General features: G+C 37.5%; 1 protein-coding gene across 15 annotated transcripts in view; it reads left to right on the top strand.

The window, feature by feature from the left end:
• Positions 1-371: 371 nt before the first annotated feature.
• The window catches only part of SNCA (synuclein alpha), a 124,598-nt gene continuing 105,289 nt past the window's right edge, over positions 372-19,680 (top strand). For 2 of the 15 annotated variants that reach the window (XM_037731581.1, XM_017509166.2), the window contains exons 1-4: positions 372-464; positions 3,030-3,175; positions 9,850-9,891; positions 15,297-15,439. In XM_037731581.1, the coding sequence (XP_037587509.1) occupies positions 3,055-3,175; positions 9,850-9,891; positions 15,297-15,439 (306 nt within the window). In that variant the 5' untranslated portion in view covers positions 372-464; positions 3,030-3,054. The other 13 variants (XM_037731580.1, XM_017509164.2, XM_037731586.1 and 10 more) reach the window with 12 other exon arrangements.

The raw sequence follows: 19,680 nt of genomic DNA, 5'->3' as shown, positions 1-19,680 counted from the left end.
TTAATATGAGCTGCTGCATTATGGAAAGTCTGCTTTTCCAAAGGGCAGACCAAGAGTTCAAGGAAGTGTTTAAGTAATAAATACCTGTGATCTTGCTTTCATGCTCTTCTATTTTCCACTGAACACATATGCGTTATCTTCTATATGTCTGTTATGTACACTCATTTGCTTCCTGTTCCTTGTGGTTTTAAAGTTATTTTTTATGTTTAAATTTGATTTTACTCAAATTTCAGAACCAAAATGACCGCAAGAATCAGACAAAACATTACTTTCTATAAATATAAAAACAATTTTTAAAAAAACATACTTCAAAAACGAGTTGTTGTTTCCCCCACTTTTCCAGTGCTTAACTAATCTTCCGAATCCAGGCACAGAAAGCAAAGGCTTTCCGCTAGAGGGAGGAGCTTGCTTCTCCATTCTGGTGTGATCTAGGAACAGCTGTCTTCCTTCCAGCTTTGAAAGAGGTGAAAATGTGTTAAGTGATGCAAAAATTGTCTTGAAGTTCGCGTTTGTATGTCTGTGTCTTTGTGCGTGTTGGCGGTGGGGGAGACAAAAGGGGGTGTCAGTTCTGAGGGCAACGAGAATCAGGAGTCAGAAAGGTGAGTGGTTTGTAGCATCCTCCTTTCAGAAGGGGCTGAAGAAGAAATTGGATATGGTGGTCGGGTAGGGGAAATCACGCTGGATTTGCCTCCTAGACCAAGCACTTGGGTCTGCAAAGTAAGTCCCATTTCTAGAGCAAAAAGCCTTGGGACTGCTTGTTTTAGACGGCTGGGGAATATTTATTCCTTGTTCCACTGATGGGAAAATCAGCGTCTGGCAGGCGCTGATTGGTGGAAAGGAAAATGGTGATAGTGGGGTGGGAAGAGGATTTGCTGAGCCTCCTCCTTGCCTCCTTAACCTGTAACTCTTCCTTAGTAGTCTCCGCTTCACCTGCGGGACCCTTCCGGGCTCGTCCTAGATTAAGAGCAAACGGAAATCTTGGAGATATTTGAACTAAAGCGACCCTTAACGATGTGGCGTGAGACGGTGATTAAATTTCAGCGATGCGAGGGCGAAGTGCTCTCGGCGGTGCCGTGTGAGCAGCCTCCCTGCGCTGCCTGTTTCCTCCAGTAGCCCTCCAAGGGATAAGCTCTGTTCTAGGTGCTCGACCCTCAGGGCCCCGACTCTCCCAGGTCGACTCTGACGCGGGGCAGGGGATGGTCCCCGGGAGGACCTAGGGGGAAAGGCGGGGACAGGAAGGGAGGGGAATGGGAAAGAGGGAGAGGCATCAACCCAAGCCCAACCTCTTGCGAGCGCCAAAAGAGTGCCCGTGACCCTGAACTTGAGGTGAGACGCGAAGGCACCCCCACTTTCCCGCCTTGCGCGGTCAGGCAGGCGGCTGGAGTTGATGGTTCACCCCGCGCCCCCTGCCCCATCCCCATCGGATAATGGGAACTAAGCGCACGCGGCAGGGAAACCGCGAGCGCCGGGAGAGGGGCGGGGAGAGGCGCTGACAAATCAGCGCTGGGGGCGGAGAGGCGAGGAGAAGCAGGAGGAGGACGAGGCGGAGGACGACAGCGACGACCAGAAGGGGCCCGAGAGAGGGGGCGAGCGACCGAGCGCCGCGACGCGGGAGTGAGGTGCGTGCGGGCTGCAGCGCAGACCCCGGCCCGGCCCCGCCGAGAGCGTCCTGGGCGCGCCCTCCCGCCTTCCCTTCAAGCCTCCCTTTCTCTTCATCCTCGTGAGCGAGGGACTGGGAGTGGCCATTCGACGACAGGTTAGCGGGTTTGCCTCTCACGCCCCCAGCCTAGCGTCGCCGAGTTGTGCCGACAGCGGCCTCCTCTGGGGACCGTCCCCCTCCCGGTGCCGCCTCCGCCTTTCCTGTGCGCTCCTTTCCCTTCCTCTTCCCTATTCAATATTATTTGGGAATTGTTTAAATTTTTTTTTTAAGGAAGGTGGGGAGGAATCGGAGTTGCGGAGAAGCAGAGGGACTCTGGTAAGTACCTGTGGATCTAAACGTGTGTCTCTGGAAATCCCGGAGAACGCCGGGTGGGAGAGAAGTGGTCGTGGGCGCCGGGAGGGGGTGGTGCTGCGGTGAGGATCCGCTGTGCCAGGTCTCTGGGCGGTGAGTACTTGTCCTTTGGGGAGCCTAAGGAAAGAGACTGAACCTGGCTTTCCTCCTGCTTCCGATATTTCCTTCTCCTCAAGGGCTGAGAGGTCAGGCGCTCTCCAGGATCCGCTTTTCCCGGGAAACGCAAGGATGCTCCATGGAGCCTGAGCATCCAACTTTTATTTCTCTTTTACCTGAAATTCCTCTGCCCGCTCTCTCGGTTTTTCTCTGTAAAGTAAGCAAGCTGCGTTTGGCAAATAATGAAATGAAAGTGCAGGGAGGCCAAGTCAACAGGTGGTAAAGGGTTAACAAGTGCAGGCGCGCGGTCCGCTAGGGTGGAGGCTGAGAACGCCTCCTCAGGTGGCTGGCGCGGGCCTGGAGACCGCCGGCGGGTGTGAGCGGCGCCTGCTCTGGGTAGATAGCTGAGGGCGGGGGGGTGGATGTTCCTGTGGATTAGAACCAGCGCCCCTGGGCTCGCTGTTTGCCTGAGATTCAACCACACCCAGAGTGAGTAGTTAGTTCTCTTCTTGTCTCTCCATCGTCAACCCGGTAGCCTTATTCTGGGATTCAAGTTAAGGATGCCCCTGACCGTAAGCTTCCAGCTTCCATGCTTCTAACTCATACTGTTACCCTTTAGACCCCGGGAAGTTGAAAAAGGGTGAATCTTTTCTTGCAGCTCCACTTCTGAAATGCAGTAATAACAACTCAGAGGATTCATCTTAATCCATGGTTAGGTGGCTAGACTTTTACTAGCCAAGATGGATGGGAGATGCTAAATTTTTAATGCCAGAGCTAAAAATGTCTGCTTTGTCCAGTGGTTAAATGAGTGTACACTTAAAAGAGTCTCACACTTTGGAGGGTTTCTAATGATTTTTCAGTGTTTTTTTTTTTTTTTTTCCCTCAAAAAGTTCTCATTCAAAGTGTATTTTATGTTCTCCAGTGTGGTGTAAAGGAATTCATTAGCCATGGATGTATTCATGAAAGGACTTTCAAAGGCCAAGGAGGGAGTCGTGGCTGCTGCTGAGAAAACCAAACAGGGTGTGGCAGAAGCAGCAGGAAAGACAAAAGAGGGTGTTCTTTATGTAGGTAGGTAAACCCCAGTTGTCACTTTGGTGTTTGTTCACGACTGATGGGTCAGGATAATCAATACTCTAAATGCTGGTAGTTCCCTCTCTTGATTCATTTTTGCATCATTGCCTGTCAAAAGGGTGGACTGAGTCAGAGGTGTGTGTAGGTAGATGAATGTGAATGTGTGTATTTGAGTTAATAGTTAAAAAAATGTGTCTGTTTGCTTTTCCAGATTTTTAATTTTCCTCTAATATTTAGAACTTTTAAAAAATGAATATTGCTCTACCTACATGACTGCATTTCAGAGAACAGTTTTAAAAACTCGTAGTCTTTTAAAAAATAATAATATTCTTAAGCATCAAAATGATTCATGGGTCTTTGATATTTTACCATCATGAATAATGTTTGTCAATTTTAATCCATTCTGATTTTAAAAATATGACTTTGATATGTCCCTGTGATGTGTATAAAGAGACCTATTTGTGGCCCTAAAATGGAAATAATAGATTAGTCTTTGGTAGAGTTACTTCATGTGATCATTTGGTCTCTGAACACTGAGGACAGAGAAGAGTGTTTGAGGGCCGCTGCTTATATCTCAGAAACGTTTATGTAGTTCATCCATCAAACGACACACACGCTAGAAGAATAAAGAAAAAGGATGCTTATTACCTACTTGTTCCTAAAGTCCCACCTACGGGTATATATCCAGACTCTGACTCTCTTTTCTGTCTGTTGAACTGTGTTAAATTGAGTGTTATTTTACAAACCACTTCAAAATCCTTCGAAAAGAATAGACACACACACTCATCCACAGGCATAGATACACACACAGATACACACACACACTCAACATAGACATATTGCCCATTCTTCCTCTCTTCTTTCTCCTCTGAGCTTTTTCACATTCTCTGGTGGCAACTATAGCAGTAAGAGTCACAGGATTGAATAGTCAGGTGGAGGATGAGCATATTGGGTTGCATAGCTGAAACACATCCTCCGTCTATGTCTGCAAAGCGGAAGAAATCTACACTGTCTCTTCAAGATAGATCAATGGGGGAAATTTTATACTTGTAATGATTTATATGAATGCCTCTCATCCAAGTTCACAGCAGAATTTTTTTTTTTTTTTTTTTTTTAGTTTTTAGAGTCAGGGTCTTGCTCTGTCACCCAGGCTGGAGTGCAGTGCAGCCTTGAACTCCTGGGCTCAAGTGATGCTCCCACCTCAGCCTCCTGAGTAGCTGGGATTATAAGCATATGCCACTGTCCCATTATTTAGACATTTTTTTTTTACATTGACTTAATCTTCCCACAAATCTCCAGTTAAATTACTTTTTTCTACCTTAAAACATATTTTTAGAAAGTCATTAGAATAGTGTTACAAGAGGAAAAAATTGATGAGTTAATTTTAAATTTTTATGACGTGTGAATTTTACCTTTTTAGATGGAATTTGGAATACTGATTCAGTAACATGCAGTTTTTTAGTATCTTTCCATTTGTCCTCAGATTTCCAAGTTCTGCAAGTACTAGTTTCTTTGACTTCATTTTTTTATAACTGTTCATTGAAATCATTTCAACATCTTTCATGGTATTTAACACGTAGCACTTTCTATAAATTATTTATTGGTTACATTCTGAGGTCTAATTGAAAGTTGAACTTACACACAGAATTTAAAATGAAAAATGACCATGTGGAGACAGAATAGTATATCCAGGGGTTGGCAAAAATTTTTGGTAAGGAACCAGATAGCACACATTTTAAGCCATGAGATCTGTGTCTTGGTTAGGTGCAGTGCTCAAATTCCAGCACTTTGAGAGCCCAAGGCTGGTGGATCACTTGAGCCCAGAGGTTAGAGACCAGCCTGGACAACATAGTGAAACCCTGTGTCTACAAACAATGCAAAAATTAGCCGGCTGTGGTAGCATGCACTTATATTGCCAGCTACCCAGGAGGCTGAGGTGGGAGGATGGCTTGAGTCATACAGCTCACTGCAGAGGTTGCAGTAAGCTGAGATTGAGCCACTGCACCCCAGCTTGGGTGGCAGAGTGAGACCTTGTCTCAACAAACAAATAAACAAACACATAAAAAGCAAGTATATCTCAATTCTGCTGTTGAACTGTGAAAGTAGTCATAAACAGTAACTAGTGTGGCTATGTTCCAATAAAACTTCAGTGGTAGGCTGGAATTGTCTTGTAGGTTATAGTTTGCTGACTACTGATAGAATGGAAAGAACATGTACTTGTCACACAAACCAAAGTTTTAGTCGAGGCTACATCACTTATTACCTTTAGGGTCTTGAGGAAGTTACTTAACAGCTCTGAGCATCACTTCCCTGATTAGTAAAAATATGTTTTAGAAAATGGCAACTACCTTGCGATTTTCGTGAGAATGTCATAAGACAGGACATATGAATAACTGAGCACACTGTTATATATAGGAGCCACAGTTATTATTATCAAATAAACTATCCAATGGAATACTTACTTTGCCAACATGTTTTCTATTTATCCTTTTGTCCTTCATTATATAACTAGTTTGAAAGATTGGAAGTAACCAAAGACAATTTTATAAATTCGCTTACGGCCGAAGATGTTTGTTTGGTAGAAGCCTCATAAGAAAAGTAATCTCATTCCTTTATAAGAACATACTTTAACAACTACTTTTTAACTCATTGAAGAACTAACTTAATGATCAGTGTTATTTTTGTGGGGTTTTTTCCTCCGTTTTTGTTATCTGTGTACACAAATTTTTAGTCAACATACTTCAATTTAATAGACAAAAATTTCTCCAAATGACCCAGAAATTATTAATTAGATTTAAATTCAAAAGGAGAAAGATTTAATTATGTTTATATAATGCTAAGTAATAAACATGCAAGAAATGCAAGAAAATGATGATCTTTGAGTCTCTTCCAATGCCACTCTGCTCAATAAGCAGCAGAAGCCATCAGTGTGATTGATGGCAAATTCTCAAGTCAAAATGTGCTTCACCTCACCAAGTTGACAAAGTCAACATAACATGCACAGCTGAGATAGCTGAGTCCCCAAACTACCAGATATTACTTCTGACCTTATTCTCCACTCTGTGCTCTTTTGAGATTGGACAGACAAGATAGGGTGGGTGTGGGACACCTCCGCTCAGGTAAGTCATTAGCTGTGGTGTCACTGCAGTAACCACTTGGCACCCATTTTGTAGCTATATGTTATCAGTTACAGATTACTCATTAATTAAAGGCTAATCATCAATTACAGATTACTAGCAAATAATTATGACCTCAAACAACAGCTTATTGGTTTGATACATAGTAGTCTTATAAGGACTCTCATTTATCTCTCTTTTTTAAAGGTATATATGTATCTCTTTATTTGGGGTTACACTACAAAAATATATAGTATGTTGCATGAGATGTTTATAAAAAATAAGTATAATTTCTGATGGTGTAGTTTAGCCACAGCCTTTTTTTCTATGTAAAGTTTGTTGTGTATATTTAGGGTATACAACATGATGTTATGGGATACATTAGATACTAAAAAATTACTATATTGAAGTAAATTAATATATTCATAATCTCCCATAGTTACTTTCTTTGTAGTTTGTTTTTGTGGCAAAGGCAGCTAAAATCTACTTACTTAGCATGTGTTTTACATTTTACAGAATTGTCAAATATAGTACAATTTTATCACCTATAGTCCTCGTACATTAGATCTATACACTTGTTCATCCTACATATTTGCTACTTGCTTGGATCCTCTGGCCTATGTCTTCCTATTTTCTACACACTTTTCCACCCCATTAACCCTGTTTTTTACTTTATCTCTGTATATTTAAATTTTGTTTCAAGCTTCAACATATATGTGAGATAATGTAACTTTTTTCTGTGTCTGGCCTATTTCATTTAGCATAACGTTGCCTGGGTTCATCCATGTTGTAAATGGTAGGATCTTGTTCTTTTTAGGGCTGACTGATATTCCATTGTATCTATGTACCACAGTCTTTTTATCAACCTATCTATTGGTAAACACTTTAGTTGTGGCTGTTGTGTTTTCTTTTTTAGAGACAGGTTCTTGCTGTCACCCCGGCTGCAATGGAGTGGTGAGATCATAGCTCACTGCAGTTTCAAACTTCTGAGCTCAAGAGCTCCTCCGGCCTCAGCCTCCCAAGTAGCTGGGACTACAGGCATGCCACACCATGCCTGGCCAATTTTTAATTTTTTGTGGAGATAACGTCTCACTCTGTTGCCCAGGTCTCAAACTGCTAATCCAAATTGAAAACAGAGTATGACAATTCTGTAAAATGTAAAACACATGCCCACTCCATAGAGGAAGTTATGCAATGAGAAGACAAGCACTGTTTAAATTACTCTTGATAAGTTTTTTACAAAGAAATAAAGAAATAGAACACTTTAATTTTTAATGTTTTAAATTATAGTATGCTAAATAAATATTAGTTTTAGAAATTTTTAAAATTCCTTGTATATTTATAAGTGATCGTCCTGCTTTAGCCTCCCAAAGCACTGGGATTACAAGCAAGAGCCACCATGTTGGGCCATTGGGAGCATAGATAATGGCCCAAAACGGAGAGCCATCTTTTCTTGTGGATCTATGCCCAGGAGAGGGATTTCTGGGTCATATGCTACTCTCTTTTTAATTTTTCTTTTATTTTTAGTTGAGATGTAATAATTGCATATATTTGTGGGATTCAGAATTATATTTTCATACATGTATACAATGTGTGATGATCAAATCAGGGTAATTAACACATCCATCACCTAAAACATTTACCATTCCTTTGTGGTGGGAACATTAAAAATTCTCTGTTCTCGATTTTTGAACATACGCAATGAACTTTTGTTAAGTATACCACCCTACGATACCATAGAACACTAGAACTTAGTCCTCATATTTGGCTGCAATTTTGTATTCCTTAACCAACCTCTCCATATCCTCCTCTCCCTATTATCCTTGTCAGCCTCTAATAATCCTAATTCTACTCTCTACGTCTATCTCATTGTCTTTGATTCAGAACACATTTCATGATTTAACCAAAGGTCAAATTCTTAGGTGCGGCTGAGGCAGAGAAGAAAGATTGCAGACCAGCTGTTAGACATTTTTACTCCTAGTCATTTTTAAGACAGTATGGGGTGCAGAGGGTGAGCATGAGAGACAGAAATTGAGACATATTCTCTTAAATACCAGCTGTTCTCACTCTGCATAGGTCCAGCACACACAAATTCCAGCTACCATGGTTAGTTAAATAACTCCAGCCGCTAGCAATACAATTTAAATTTTCTTACCACAGTATGCTGAGAGTAATTGCATAAAGTGCAAATTTTGCTGCTAAATCTTCGGGCTTCAGATCATTATGTAAATAACAGAAACCCTTTATAATCAGTGACAAAACCACAGCACTTCTTTCAAAGCTTTTTGATGATTGGTTGCTTCTCTGTTACACAGTTCATACAGGCAGCATTGCCTGTAGTTGTGCGGCCACTTTGTTTCCCAGTGGTGAGCCTATATGATGTTTCAAAAAATGGGCAATCAAAAGGGGAAACTGACCAACAAAGATGAAAGTGCAGCAAAGAAATTAAGTGAGACATGCTGGAAGTCAAATTTGAATCAAACATAAGTTGATTTATATAAGAAGTAGCCGCCCCTGGGGACTTTGTCAGTGCTGTAATTCGGGAGACTAGACAGGCAGTGAGAGGAATGTATTGAAGATGAAGGTATCAATATAAATGGGGAAAGAGGTGATAAAGAGTGAAAGTGTCCCAGAGGAAGTGATGCTGAAAAATACACCTTATGGTAAATACACTATCAGAAATATATCATGACATTAACGTGCAAATGGTAACATTTTGTAAACTGATCCAAGTTTAAAAGGAGTAGGACAATTCTGTAAAACATAAAAATCATGCCTATTCCATATACAAATTACACAGTGAATTACACTGAAAAATCCACCATTAGAGAGGATATAAATAAAATTGTTAACAAGTGTAGCTTCAATAATACACATAATGATTATTTGTATACAAGTTTAGTAATGGTCAAGGCTTGGAGGACATTCTTGTCTTATATAGAGACCCTAGTTTGAATGTGCTTATAGCCTGTTATTACATGTGTAATGTTGGATAAATTACTTAACTCGTATTTTTTATTTCATCAAATGGGTACAATATACCTATTTTAAATGGATATTATGAAGATTAAATGAGATGATATGTAAGAATGCCTTTTACATAATGGGTGTTCAGCACATGTTAAAGCCTTCTCTCCCTCCCTCTTTTGTTTCATGGGTTGACTAATCTGTCTCTTGTGCTGTACTTTTAAAGCTCCTACAGTTCTGAATCCAAAATCATCTTCTCACTGAGCTCCAGTGTTATCTCATTTTTTTTCCTCCTCTCTAAGTTGATATGTGATGTGGGAACATAGAGGAGGATAAAATCATTATTTTGAGCTAAAATCTTAATTGGAGAGCACCTCCTGTTAGCTTGGCTTTCTTCTATTTATCGTGGTGGTTACTGGAGTTCCTTCTTTTAGATTTAGGATATATAGATATATTTTTTCTCTGAAGATATAATTATATATAGACTTTCAAAGATTGAGATTTTTAAATTAGTTGTACTGAAAACTAGCTAATCAGCAATTTAAGGCCAGTTTGAGACTTATGTCTTGAATTTGTGTGTTTTTGTAGGCTCCAAAACCAAGGAGGGAGTGGTGCATGGTGTGGCAACAGGTAAGCTCCATTGGGCTTATATCCAAAGATGATATTTAAAGTATCTAGGATTAGTGTGGCCCAGTAATGAACATTCAGAATGAAATTGTAAAACAAACACTGAGCGTTCTAAGAGCATATCAGTCTTATTTAAACTGAATTCTTTATAAAGTATTTTAAAATAGGTAAATAGTGATTACAAATAAATAAAAAATATACTTACTTGCCAAGAATAATGATGGCTTTGAATTGATACTCTATGTTTAATTTATAGTAATTGGGCATTTAAATATTCTGACCAAAAATGGATTGACAAACTGCTGACAAAATAAATTGTGAATATTGCCATTTTTTTTTAATAAAAGAGTAAAATTTCTGTTGATTACAATAAAATAGTTGGACCTTCAACTATATTGATTATAACATTCCTTTGATAATTCAGAGTACAGGAAGCACCACTGGACAGTCAGTAAATTGTTTATTGTATTTGTATTTGTATTATAGTATAGCTATTTGTACAGATACTGTTGTGCAATTACTTATTATATTTCTGAGTATGTTATTCATTTGGCCTAAATTTACCAAGAATTTGAATAAGTAAATAAGATTTACAATCAAGAAATACCAAAAATGATGAAAATGATGATAATCATCATCAGATCATAAGGAGAGGAGGATGAGAGTGCCAGAAATAGGAAAATCAAAACATCAAAGAACCAAATTAACAAATTAAAAGCTCACAGACTTGCCGTAATTAAGTTTCCTGTTGCAAGTACTCCACATTTCCTGACAGGTGTGGTGAAACAAAAGATATAAGCAGAAATATAATTTATATGACCAGAAAGCATTAAGTACAATAGTGCCTATAAAAATAAAATGTCCCTATCACTAAATTCTAAGATGGAGATGGGGAAAATGAAATGGGAATCTTAATACAGTGTTGTGGTTAGGACTAAAAACACAGGAGTCAGATATTCTTGGTTCAACTTCCTGCTTACTCCTTACCATCTGTGTTTTTTTGTGCAAGATTCTTCACCTCTGTGTGATTTAGCTTCCTCGCCTATAAAATAATTCAATGAATTAATGTACACAAAGCATCTGGAAAACAAAAGCAAACAATATCTATTTATAAAAGTTACTTATTGGTTTATAGTGAACTTTCTTGCACAACATTTTTACAACTAGTGGAGAAAAATATTTCTTTAAATGAATACTTTTGATTTAAAAATGAGAGTATAAAAATAAAACAGACTCCTTTGAAATGGGTTCTGTTAGAAGCTAATTATGCACCTTTAATGGGCTCTGCTGAAATCCAACAGAAACTGGGCAAGTAAATGAACTGTGTTGCCTTGTAGGGACCTCCTATAAATATGATACTGTGAAGCACAATTATAATAAGAACTAGACAGCAGAGAGTTGGAGATTCCGCTTTCTGAAGAGGGTCAGTCTAGATTAATGGTGTTCCATTTAGTAGTTGAGAAAGAACCCATGAGGTTTAGAAAGCAGACAAGCATGTGCCATGTTTCGGAGTCAGTGGTAAAAATTAAAGAACCCCAATATTACCGTCACCTAATGATCTAATGGAGACAGTGGAGACGGGCTGCATTTTTAGTCTTCTTTAGATTGCCAAAATGTAAACACATCTGTGTGTGTGTGTGTGTCTGTGTGTGTGTGTGTGTGTGTGTGAAAGAGAGAGAGAGAGAGACTGAAGTTTGTATAATTAGACAACATTTTATAAAATGTTTTCTGAAGGACACAAACTTAAGTTTCCAACACGGTACAATGTTGGGAGACTTTACGTGCTTTATTTTCTCTTTAGTATATTAAGGAAGCTGAGATGTCTTACAGTAAAGAAATTTGCATTACATAGTTTAAATCAGGACTCTTCAAACTTTTTGATTATTTAAACCTTTCTTCATTAGATACTAGGGTTGAATGAAACTAGTGTTTCACAGAAAACTATAGAAAATGTTGTTAAGCAGTAAGGACATGGTGATTTCAGCATGGGCCACGTTTACAGCCATCGCACCCATGAACACCCTGGCAGTAGTGAAATACCAAAAATGCTGTCATAACTACTATGGCTATGAGAAATACATTGGGATAAATCAGCTGCTATCATTATCACTCCTCTCCCACATCAGATAAATGAGTTAATTTTTTGAGTAGGGTTATTTAATATAAAATTCTTCAGTCCAATTATGAGAAGAAAGATAATTACTTCAATGGTTAGAGAAAGGGAGAATAATTTGCATATTATGCCTGATGTAAATGTTTATTATGGGTAATATTAAGTGCTGTTAATTTGTTTTTGTCACAAGTCTTCATGCAGGGAAACCAGAAACTATTACATAGTACCTAATATTATCTGCTAATATTAAAGAAATAAAAGAAATAATTTCCCTCAAATTCATCCTATTAGCTTATTTTGTTCTTGTTGTTTTTGCAGAAATATAGATTTCAGTAAACGAGCTGGGAGCTTTCTGCCTACAAAGTTCAAGGAAAATAAATTCTCCTCATTAGATAATATAAATGTAAAATTCAACAACTTAAATCCTGGCAATTTGATCTCAGGAAATTATTTCAGTTATCAACTTAATGCATCATATTATAGAAATATACAAAAATGTATTTAATTAAACTAACTGAATGACATGTTTTTGAATGTATTTTAAAAATAAACTATGATATAAAGTTACTTGTTTTTCATGCAAATATAGTATAAAGAAATTTCTAACACTGGAGATTTTCTGAAGGTTTTGATTCTTCATACATTAATTACATACAATTTATTCATACAATTTATTACATCATAATGAACAAAACTAATTTTCAACACATGATTTAAATTTCCTTAGTCAATTGTTTTAAATTATTTTCTTTAAATCTATCATGTATAACAATTCAAAACTATAATTTTGTTTAATGTCATAGGTTAGATTTTACTGTATTCTGAAAGTTGGTGTCATATTTTCTTTTTGGAATTGTATTTTTAACTTAGCTGAAGTGAAATATAACCCTATTATTTACATTAATGCAGACATTAGAGATAGATGCTAAATTCATCTTAGTGTATTCTAAATTACTTATCTGCTATGAAATAATATAAAGAAAAATAAAGCAGAATCCCTGATTTCAAAAAACTCAATTGCTGTAAAATAGATACTATTTATTAGACCCAAAATGTACTAATAAAAATGTGTCTCTTTTCCTTTTGTTTTGTCACCCTTTGTTTGGAATGTCAATGAACAGAGAAAGAGTGTGAAAGGCCCTAAGGGGGAAAAATAGAGGTTCAAGGTCAGTGGAGACCCTACTAGAGAAATCAGTTCTACAGGAATGTTTTTAAATGTGTCGATTATTGCTATCTGTACACCCTGTCATTTTGTAATGTAACTATTTTATTTATAATTATAATAAAACAGTGAAATTATAACAATGTGCAGAGTATATTTTACTGTGCAGTGTATTACATTAAAACTAGATTAAAATTTATACATATATAAAAGGTTATGTAGATATTCTAAAACTTGTGGCTGAATCTGTAAAAATATCAAAACCTATTTTTAACTTGCTTTGAAATTTTAACAAAATGTTCGTTTCAAGCAAAATTTTCAATTCACATCCTTGAAAAGGCAAAAAATGACAACTTGAAACACATAATTCACTACTTTTAAAGGATCAACACTTTAGAAATGTTTTAAAACATAAATTTTCAGTACAGCTTTTCACTGGCATTTAAATCGAACTTTGAATTGTAAATAGCTCTTAATCTTAAGGAGACATCAGCCATATCCTTAGAAGTGGCACAGAGTTAATAGGTAACTGTACAGAATTCTAGCCCAAAAGACAAAGAGCAACACTGCTGTGGACCCTTTCCGGTCTTGGGCTATGTGGCTATGTCAGGCTTCCCCACATTTCCTGAATTAAAGGGAAAGCCTCTTGTCCTTACAGACCTTTAGCTTCTATGACATACGTAATGTATTTGAAAACAAATTGCTTTGTCCACACCATTTAACTATGGGCTTCTTCAACTGGAGAGTTGAAAACTATGCAGTAATCATGTGACTAGCGCTCAACAGCTGACGTGGTGTAACTCCTCTCAGACTGAGGCTTATCTGGGGAGTACAAAGCATATCAAGAAAATGTGCCTTCATTTTTTTAGATGAGCACCTAAGGAAGAATATAACTAACCTGTCCCCATCCTCCACTTGCCTCCACTGATCTACTCTTTGCTTCTATGATATCAACTCTTTTTTTTCTTTAGATTCCACATGAGAGATCATGTGGTGTTTGCCTTTCTGTTTCTGGCTTATTTCACTGAACAAGAGAATTTTTGACATGAAATTAAATTTCTGCTTATAAACCCAATTCAAATTATTTACATTGTCTTCTAAAACATATTAACTTTCTGAAATAAATCTACGGAATAACCATATCACATTTTCTTTTAAGAAAAGAAATTGTTAGGGTGCTCAATTGCCTCTTCATTTTCATACTATCTAGCTCCTTTGCTCCTATTAAAATTACTGTAAATTTTGCTTTTTAAGAACACTTCTGTTTCACTACCTGAAGTTCTATAAAAAGATCCAAGTTCCTTCACAGCCATCTCTTATGCTATTAATCATACATATGTGATAATACCATGTCTGAACACATAGATAAGTATGGGCTGGGAGCAGTGGGTCATGCCTGTAATCCCAGCACTTTGGGAGGCTGAGGCGGATGGATCTCCTGAGGTCAGGAGTTTGAGACCTGCCTGGCCAACATGGTGAAATGCTGTATCTACTAAAAATAAAAATATTTCTAAAAATTAGCCAGACGTGGTGGTGAGCACCTGTAATCCCACCTACTCAGGAGGCTGAGGCAGGAGAATCGCTTGAACTTGAAAGGCAGAGGTTGCAGTGAGCCAAGATTATGTCATTGCACTCCAGCCTGGGCAACAAGAGTGAAACTTCGTCTCAAAAAAATAATAATAAAATTTAAAAACTCAGAAGTATGTATTGTGTTGCTTAGAAGGTGTGATGGAAATAAACTTGCTGGGTGAGATCAAAGGATTGACACTGAATTGAAATAAAGAAATATTCATGCTGAGTCTGGTTCAACTATAACTGTACCTGTAAGCATTGCTTTCTCTAAACATTCCTTAGTATAAAGCAAATCCAAATCACTCATGGCTTTACATTCCTGATCATTAACCTTGAAGCACTTTTAATACCGCATGATTATAGCAAAAATAGCCAAGATCCAATGTTTGGTTGAACCACACTGACTTGGAAATCTTGGTTACTGTGTTTCTTCTGACCCTTCAGTTGTCTTTGGCATGTGTAAATACAGGTGTATAGAAGTCGATGGCTAGTGGAAGTGGAATGATTTTAAGTCACTGTTGCTCTACCACCCTTTAATCTGTTGTTCTTGATTTGTACCAGTGGCTGAGAAGACCAAAGAGCAAGTGACAAATGTTGGAGGAGCGGTGGTGACGGGTGTGACAGCAGTAGCCCAGAAGACAGTGGAGGGAGCAGGGAACATTGCAGCAGCCACTGGCTTTGTCAGAAAGGACCACTTGAGCAAGGTATGGCTATGTACACTTTGTCTTACATTTACAAGCTGGTGAGATCATGGTTCATTTTCATGTGAGGCCTGGAGGCAGGAGCAAGATGCTTACTGTGGGAAATGGGTACCTGACCCTCCCCTTGTGACAAAGTGCTATGTTTATATAGGTCTTGTTTTCTTCAGGCATTAACCCAGATAAATGCCATGAAAATGGTACAATTATCATGATTTTTTCAATTTCTGGAAAAAAGCTAATGAAACAAACAATTTATTAAAATGCTGAAGGAACAGTGTGACATTTCAGAAAGAATGAGGGCTTTCATGTTAACTATAAGTCTTGGAATTTCTCTTCATTGGAATAACAAATCTCTTTGTGCCTAATTTCTTAATGTCCAAAATAGAGTTCTTTTACTTGATTTCTTTATAGTGACATCATCTCTTATTAAATGGCATATTTGCATATTATATAACAGTTCATTACCAAATACATGTTTGTGGGGACTGAGAGACTTAAAATACATACCAACCAGAGATCATACTTTTGAGGTAAGTTTTAAAATTCTGAGAAGAATTTTGACTGAATTTTTTTGACAAATACAGGACACAAATAAGATTTTACCAAAGATATTATAACTTTCATTTTAAATATGGAACTAATACAATATGAGGTGTCAATGATGAAATTTTACAAATGTCACCACTACAACAGCAAAATAATTTTTGCTTTTTCCCTGCCACAATGGCCTCCTTACTATTTCTTGAACAAGTCAAGCATACCCTTGCCCTGACACATTTTTGAGGAGGCCTGCTGTAACCTATGTAAAATTGCTGCCCTCCTCACCTCTGGTGTGCCAGTGTCCCGAGTCTTTTTTTCTTTCTGTTTTTCTTTTTGCCAAAGTGTTCATCACCTTTAAATACAATAAATAATATGCTTACTTTAATGTATGTTGTTTATTTTATTTTTCCCTTCTGGAATGTAGGCACCTTGAGAGTGAAATATATTTACATTTTTCACTGATAGTTCACAAGTGTCTAGGAGAGTTTCCAACTTATACTAGACAATTTACAAACATTTATTAAATTAAGGAGGGAAGGAAGAAAGGAAATAAGTGAGTAAGCAGAATGACTTTTATTTCTGGGTGTTTTATAATCATATGCTTAGTATAAGAACAGTGCTATTCAGCTATCCAATAGTTCCAATCAAAATGATTTTGGATGAATATCTTGAAAATTGTGAGAAAGAAGTTTTATTTGCTGGCAAACTATTCTGAGTTGTTTCCACTTCATGATCCTAGGTAGCAGTCTTACCTTGATAGCCATTAAAACATTGATAATAAAAAGGCAGAACAAAAATATCTGTGATATATTTAGATTTACTACATATAGTTACATGTCTCTTGTCTGTTGTGATGGATGCTAATTATGGCAAATCCTGACTGGGCTTCTAGTGAAGTTCTTCGGCCAATGCTTGAATGCATTGTTGATTATGAGGGTACCCCTTTGTACAAAATATGCTTTTCAAATGATCTTATTAGGGATAATAATAATTTTTATTCCTGGTTTTCATCTAAAATTATAATTCTATTTACAGCTTTGTAAGATTTCACAAGTTAAGAGGGACCTCAGTTTAAAATAGCACACAGCCAATTAACCAGTTTTGTGTCTCAGACCCTTTTCACAACCTGATAAAAGCTATGGACCCTCTTCCCAGAAAAAAAAATGCACTCACATACACACATCAAAGGGCTTAATGGGAAGTCCATTGACCGACCCTCTGTTCAGAGCCCATGATTTAGATCAGTCTTTTGATTGTACAGATGAGGAAACTGAAATTTGCAGAGGAAGTGGGTAGTCAAGATTGCACAATCAGTTGGAATAGACTGGATAACAATAGTACTTTTCTACCCAAGATATCACTTCCCCAAGCGCTTCCTCAAAACTTACCTTTCTTTGGATCTTTATACATTGAATTATGGACAACTAGATTTAACTAGAGAATTTTATTGATTATATTTTAATTTTCAATTTTATTGAGAAAAGTAACAAGGGAAACATGTACCATCCTTTATTCACCTGCATTTAAGGCATACAACATAAATTGCAAATGGAGCATGAAAGGGCTTCATCTTTTACAAAACTGGGTTTGCCTTCCACCCTTCTAAAAAATGCCACATTTAGTATTTAAAGCAGAAATCTAAATGATGTGACAAAATTAAGAGATATTTAGAGATATTTCCCTTTTGGGTACTATAGTTTCTTACTGATTTCTAATATGAAAATGAAGGCATAAAACCTAGAAATTGGAGCATAGTTGTGGAAATAAACATTGGACTGGGAGTGAAAATGGCCTTTATCTCTGCTCATACACCACCTGCCTGGATAACATTGTGCAGATCTCCTGAAACTCTTTCACATATAATGAGGAAGCTCCACTAGAAAATTGTTAAAAGTCCAATTTAGCAATAATGTTCTGAGTTTCTATAATAATTCAAAGAATACTCTAATAAACGTCTGCAGTTGTGGTCACATCTTTGGAATGCTAAAAAATTTGGATGTGAACAAAATGATCCTGGTGAATAGAAATAAGCAAACTCTTTTGCTTGAAATGCTTATTAATGACCTCATTGAGATACTCATTCATCACTCAAGTAACAACGTTTGCTCACACTTAGCCAGAAACTTGGAGGAAGAGGGATGTCACAAGTAGGGGTACCAGATGTCTAGCTTGAAGAAGTGGATTAATGGCTGTGCTTTAAGATCAGGAACACTGAAAGAAGAGTAATGGTACTGATTTTCACTTTTCATACCCTTTGATGGTATCTGGCTCATCACCCTCTAGTTGATGAGGGGAGAGAGCTCCTTCTCCCTTATCTCCTTCCCTACCTTCTCTCCTCCCCTCCCCTCCCCTCCTCTCCCCTCCCCTCCCTCCCCTTCCCTCCCCTTCCCTTTCCTCTTCTTTCTACTCATTTTTTGTTGTGTTTTGTTTGAAACCAAGAGCTCTAGCATCTCATTTTAATTTTGCTCTTTTTTATTTGCTAAATTTATCTTTTGGAGACATACTTGCTTTAGTGTACTCTATCTGCTTTTGATGTTAAAAAAGAGATATTGCCACACATACCTAAGTGATTTTTTTTCCCAGCTTTATTGAGGTATAATTAATAAATAAAAATTGTGTATATTTACAGTGTACAACATGATGTTTTGATATACGTACACAATGCGAAATAATTATAGTAATCAAGATTATTAACATATCTATCTCCTCACATAGCTATTTTTTGTTTTACGGTGACAAAATGTAAGAGCCATTCTTTAAGCAAATTTCAAGCATATAATGCTGTATTATTCACTGTAGTGACCACGAAGTACATTAGATCTCCAGAACTTAATCATCCTACCTGAAACTTGTACCCAGTGACCAATGTCTTCACATCTTCATCCTCCTAGCTCCTGTTACCCCAATTCTACTCTCTCTTTCTGAGTTTGATGTGTTTAGATTTGACATAGAAATGAGATCATGCAATATTTGTCTTCCTCAGCCTGACTTACTTCACTTTGCATAATCTCCCCAAGGTTCATCTATGTTGTGGCAAATTTAAGTATTTCCTTTTTAAATTTCCTTCTTAAATGGACAGTATTCCATTGTGTACAGTCATCCCTTAATATCTGCAGGTAATTGGTTTTAGGAACCTCATGGATACCAAAATTTCCAGATGTTTAAGGTCCTATATAAAATAACATAGTATTTGCATATAACCTGCATACATTGTCTCATACTATTTAAATCATCTCTAGATTAATTATTAATACCTAATACAATATAAATGCTATGCAAACAGTTGTTATACTGTGTTGTTTCTAAGATTCAAATTATTGTTCGTTGTATTATTATTTTTTATTGCTTTTTTCCTGAAATTTTTTTCTTGTGTTGAATGAATCTGATCTGTGAATAAGGAATCTGCAAATATGGAGGACTGACTGTACATACCACATTTTTCTTTATCCTTTCATCTGTCAGCAGACACTTGGGTTTGTTTCATATTTTGACTACTGTAAATAATGCTTCAAGAAACATGGGAGTGCAGATATCTCCCCAACATACTGATGTTTTTATCCTTTAGATGTATGCTAAAAAATAGATCATATGGGCCGGGCGCGGTGGCTCAAGCCTGTAATCCCAGCACTTTGGGAGGCCGAGGCGGGTGGATCACGAGGTCAAGAGATCGAGACCATCCTGGTCAACATGGTGAAACCCCGTCT

Source organism: Cebus imitator, unplaced genomic scaffold, assembly GCF_001604975.1.
Source record: "Cebus imitator isolate Cc_AM_T3 unplaced genomic scaffold, Cebus_imitator-1.0 Scaffold409, whole genome shotgun sequence".
Lineage (NCBI taxonomy): Eukaryota > Metazoa > Chordata > Mammalia > Primates > Cebidae > Cebus > Cebus imitator.
Note: the sequence above shows the minus strand (reverse complement) of the source record. Positions and strands in the feature narration are given on the sequence as shown.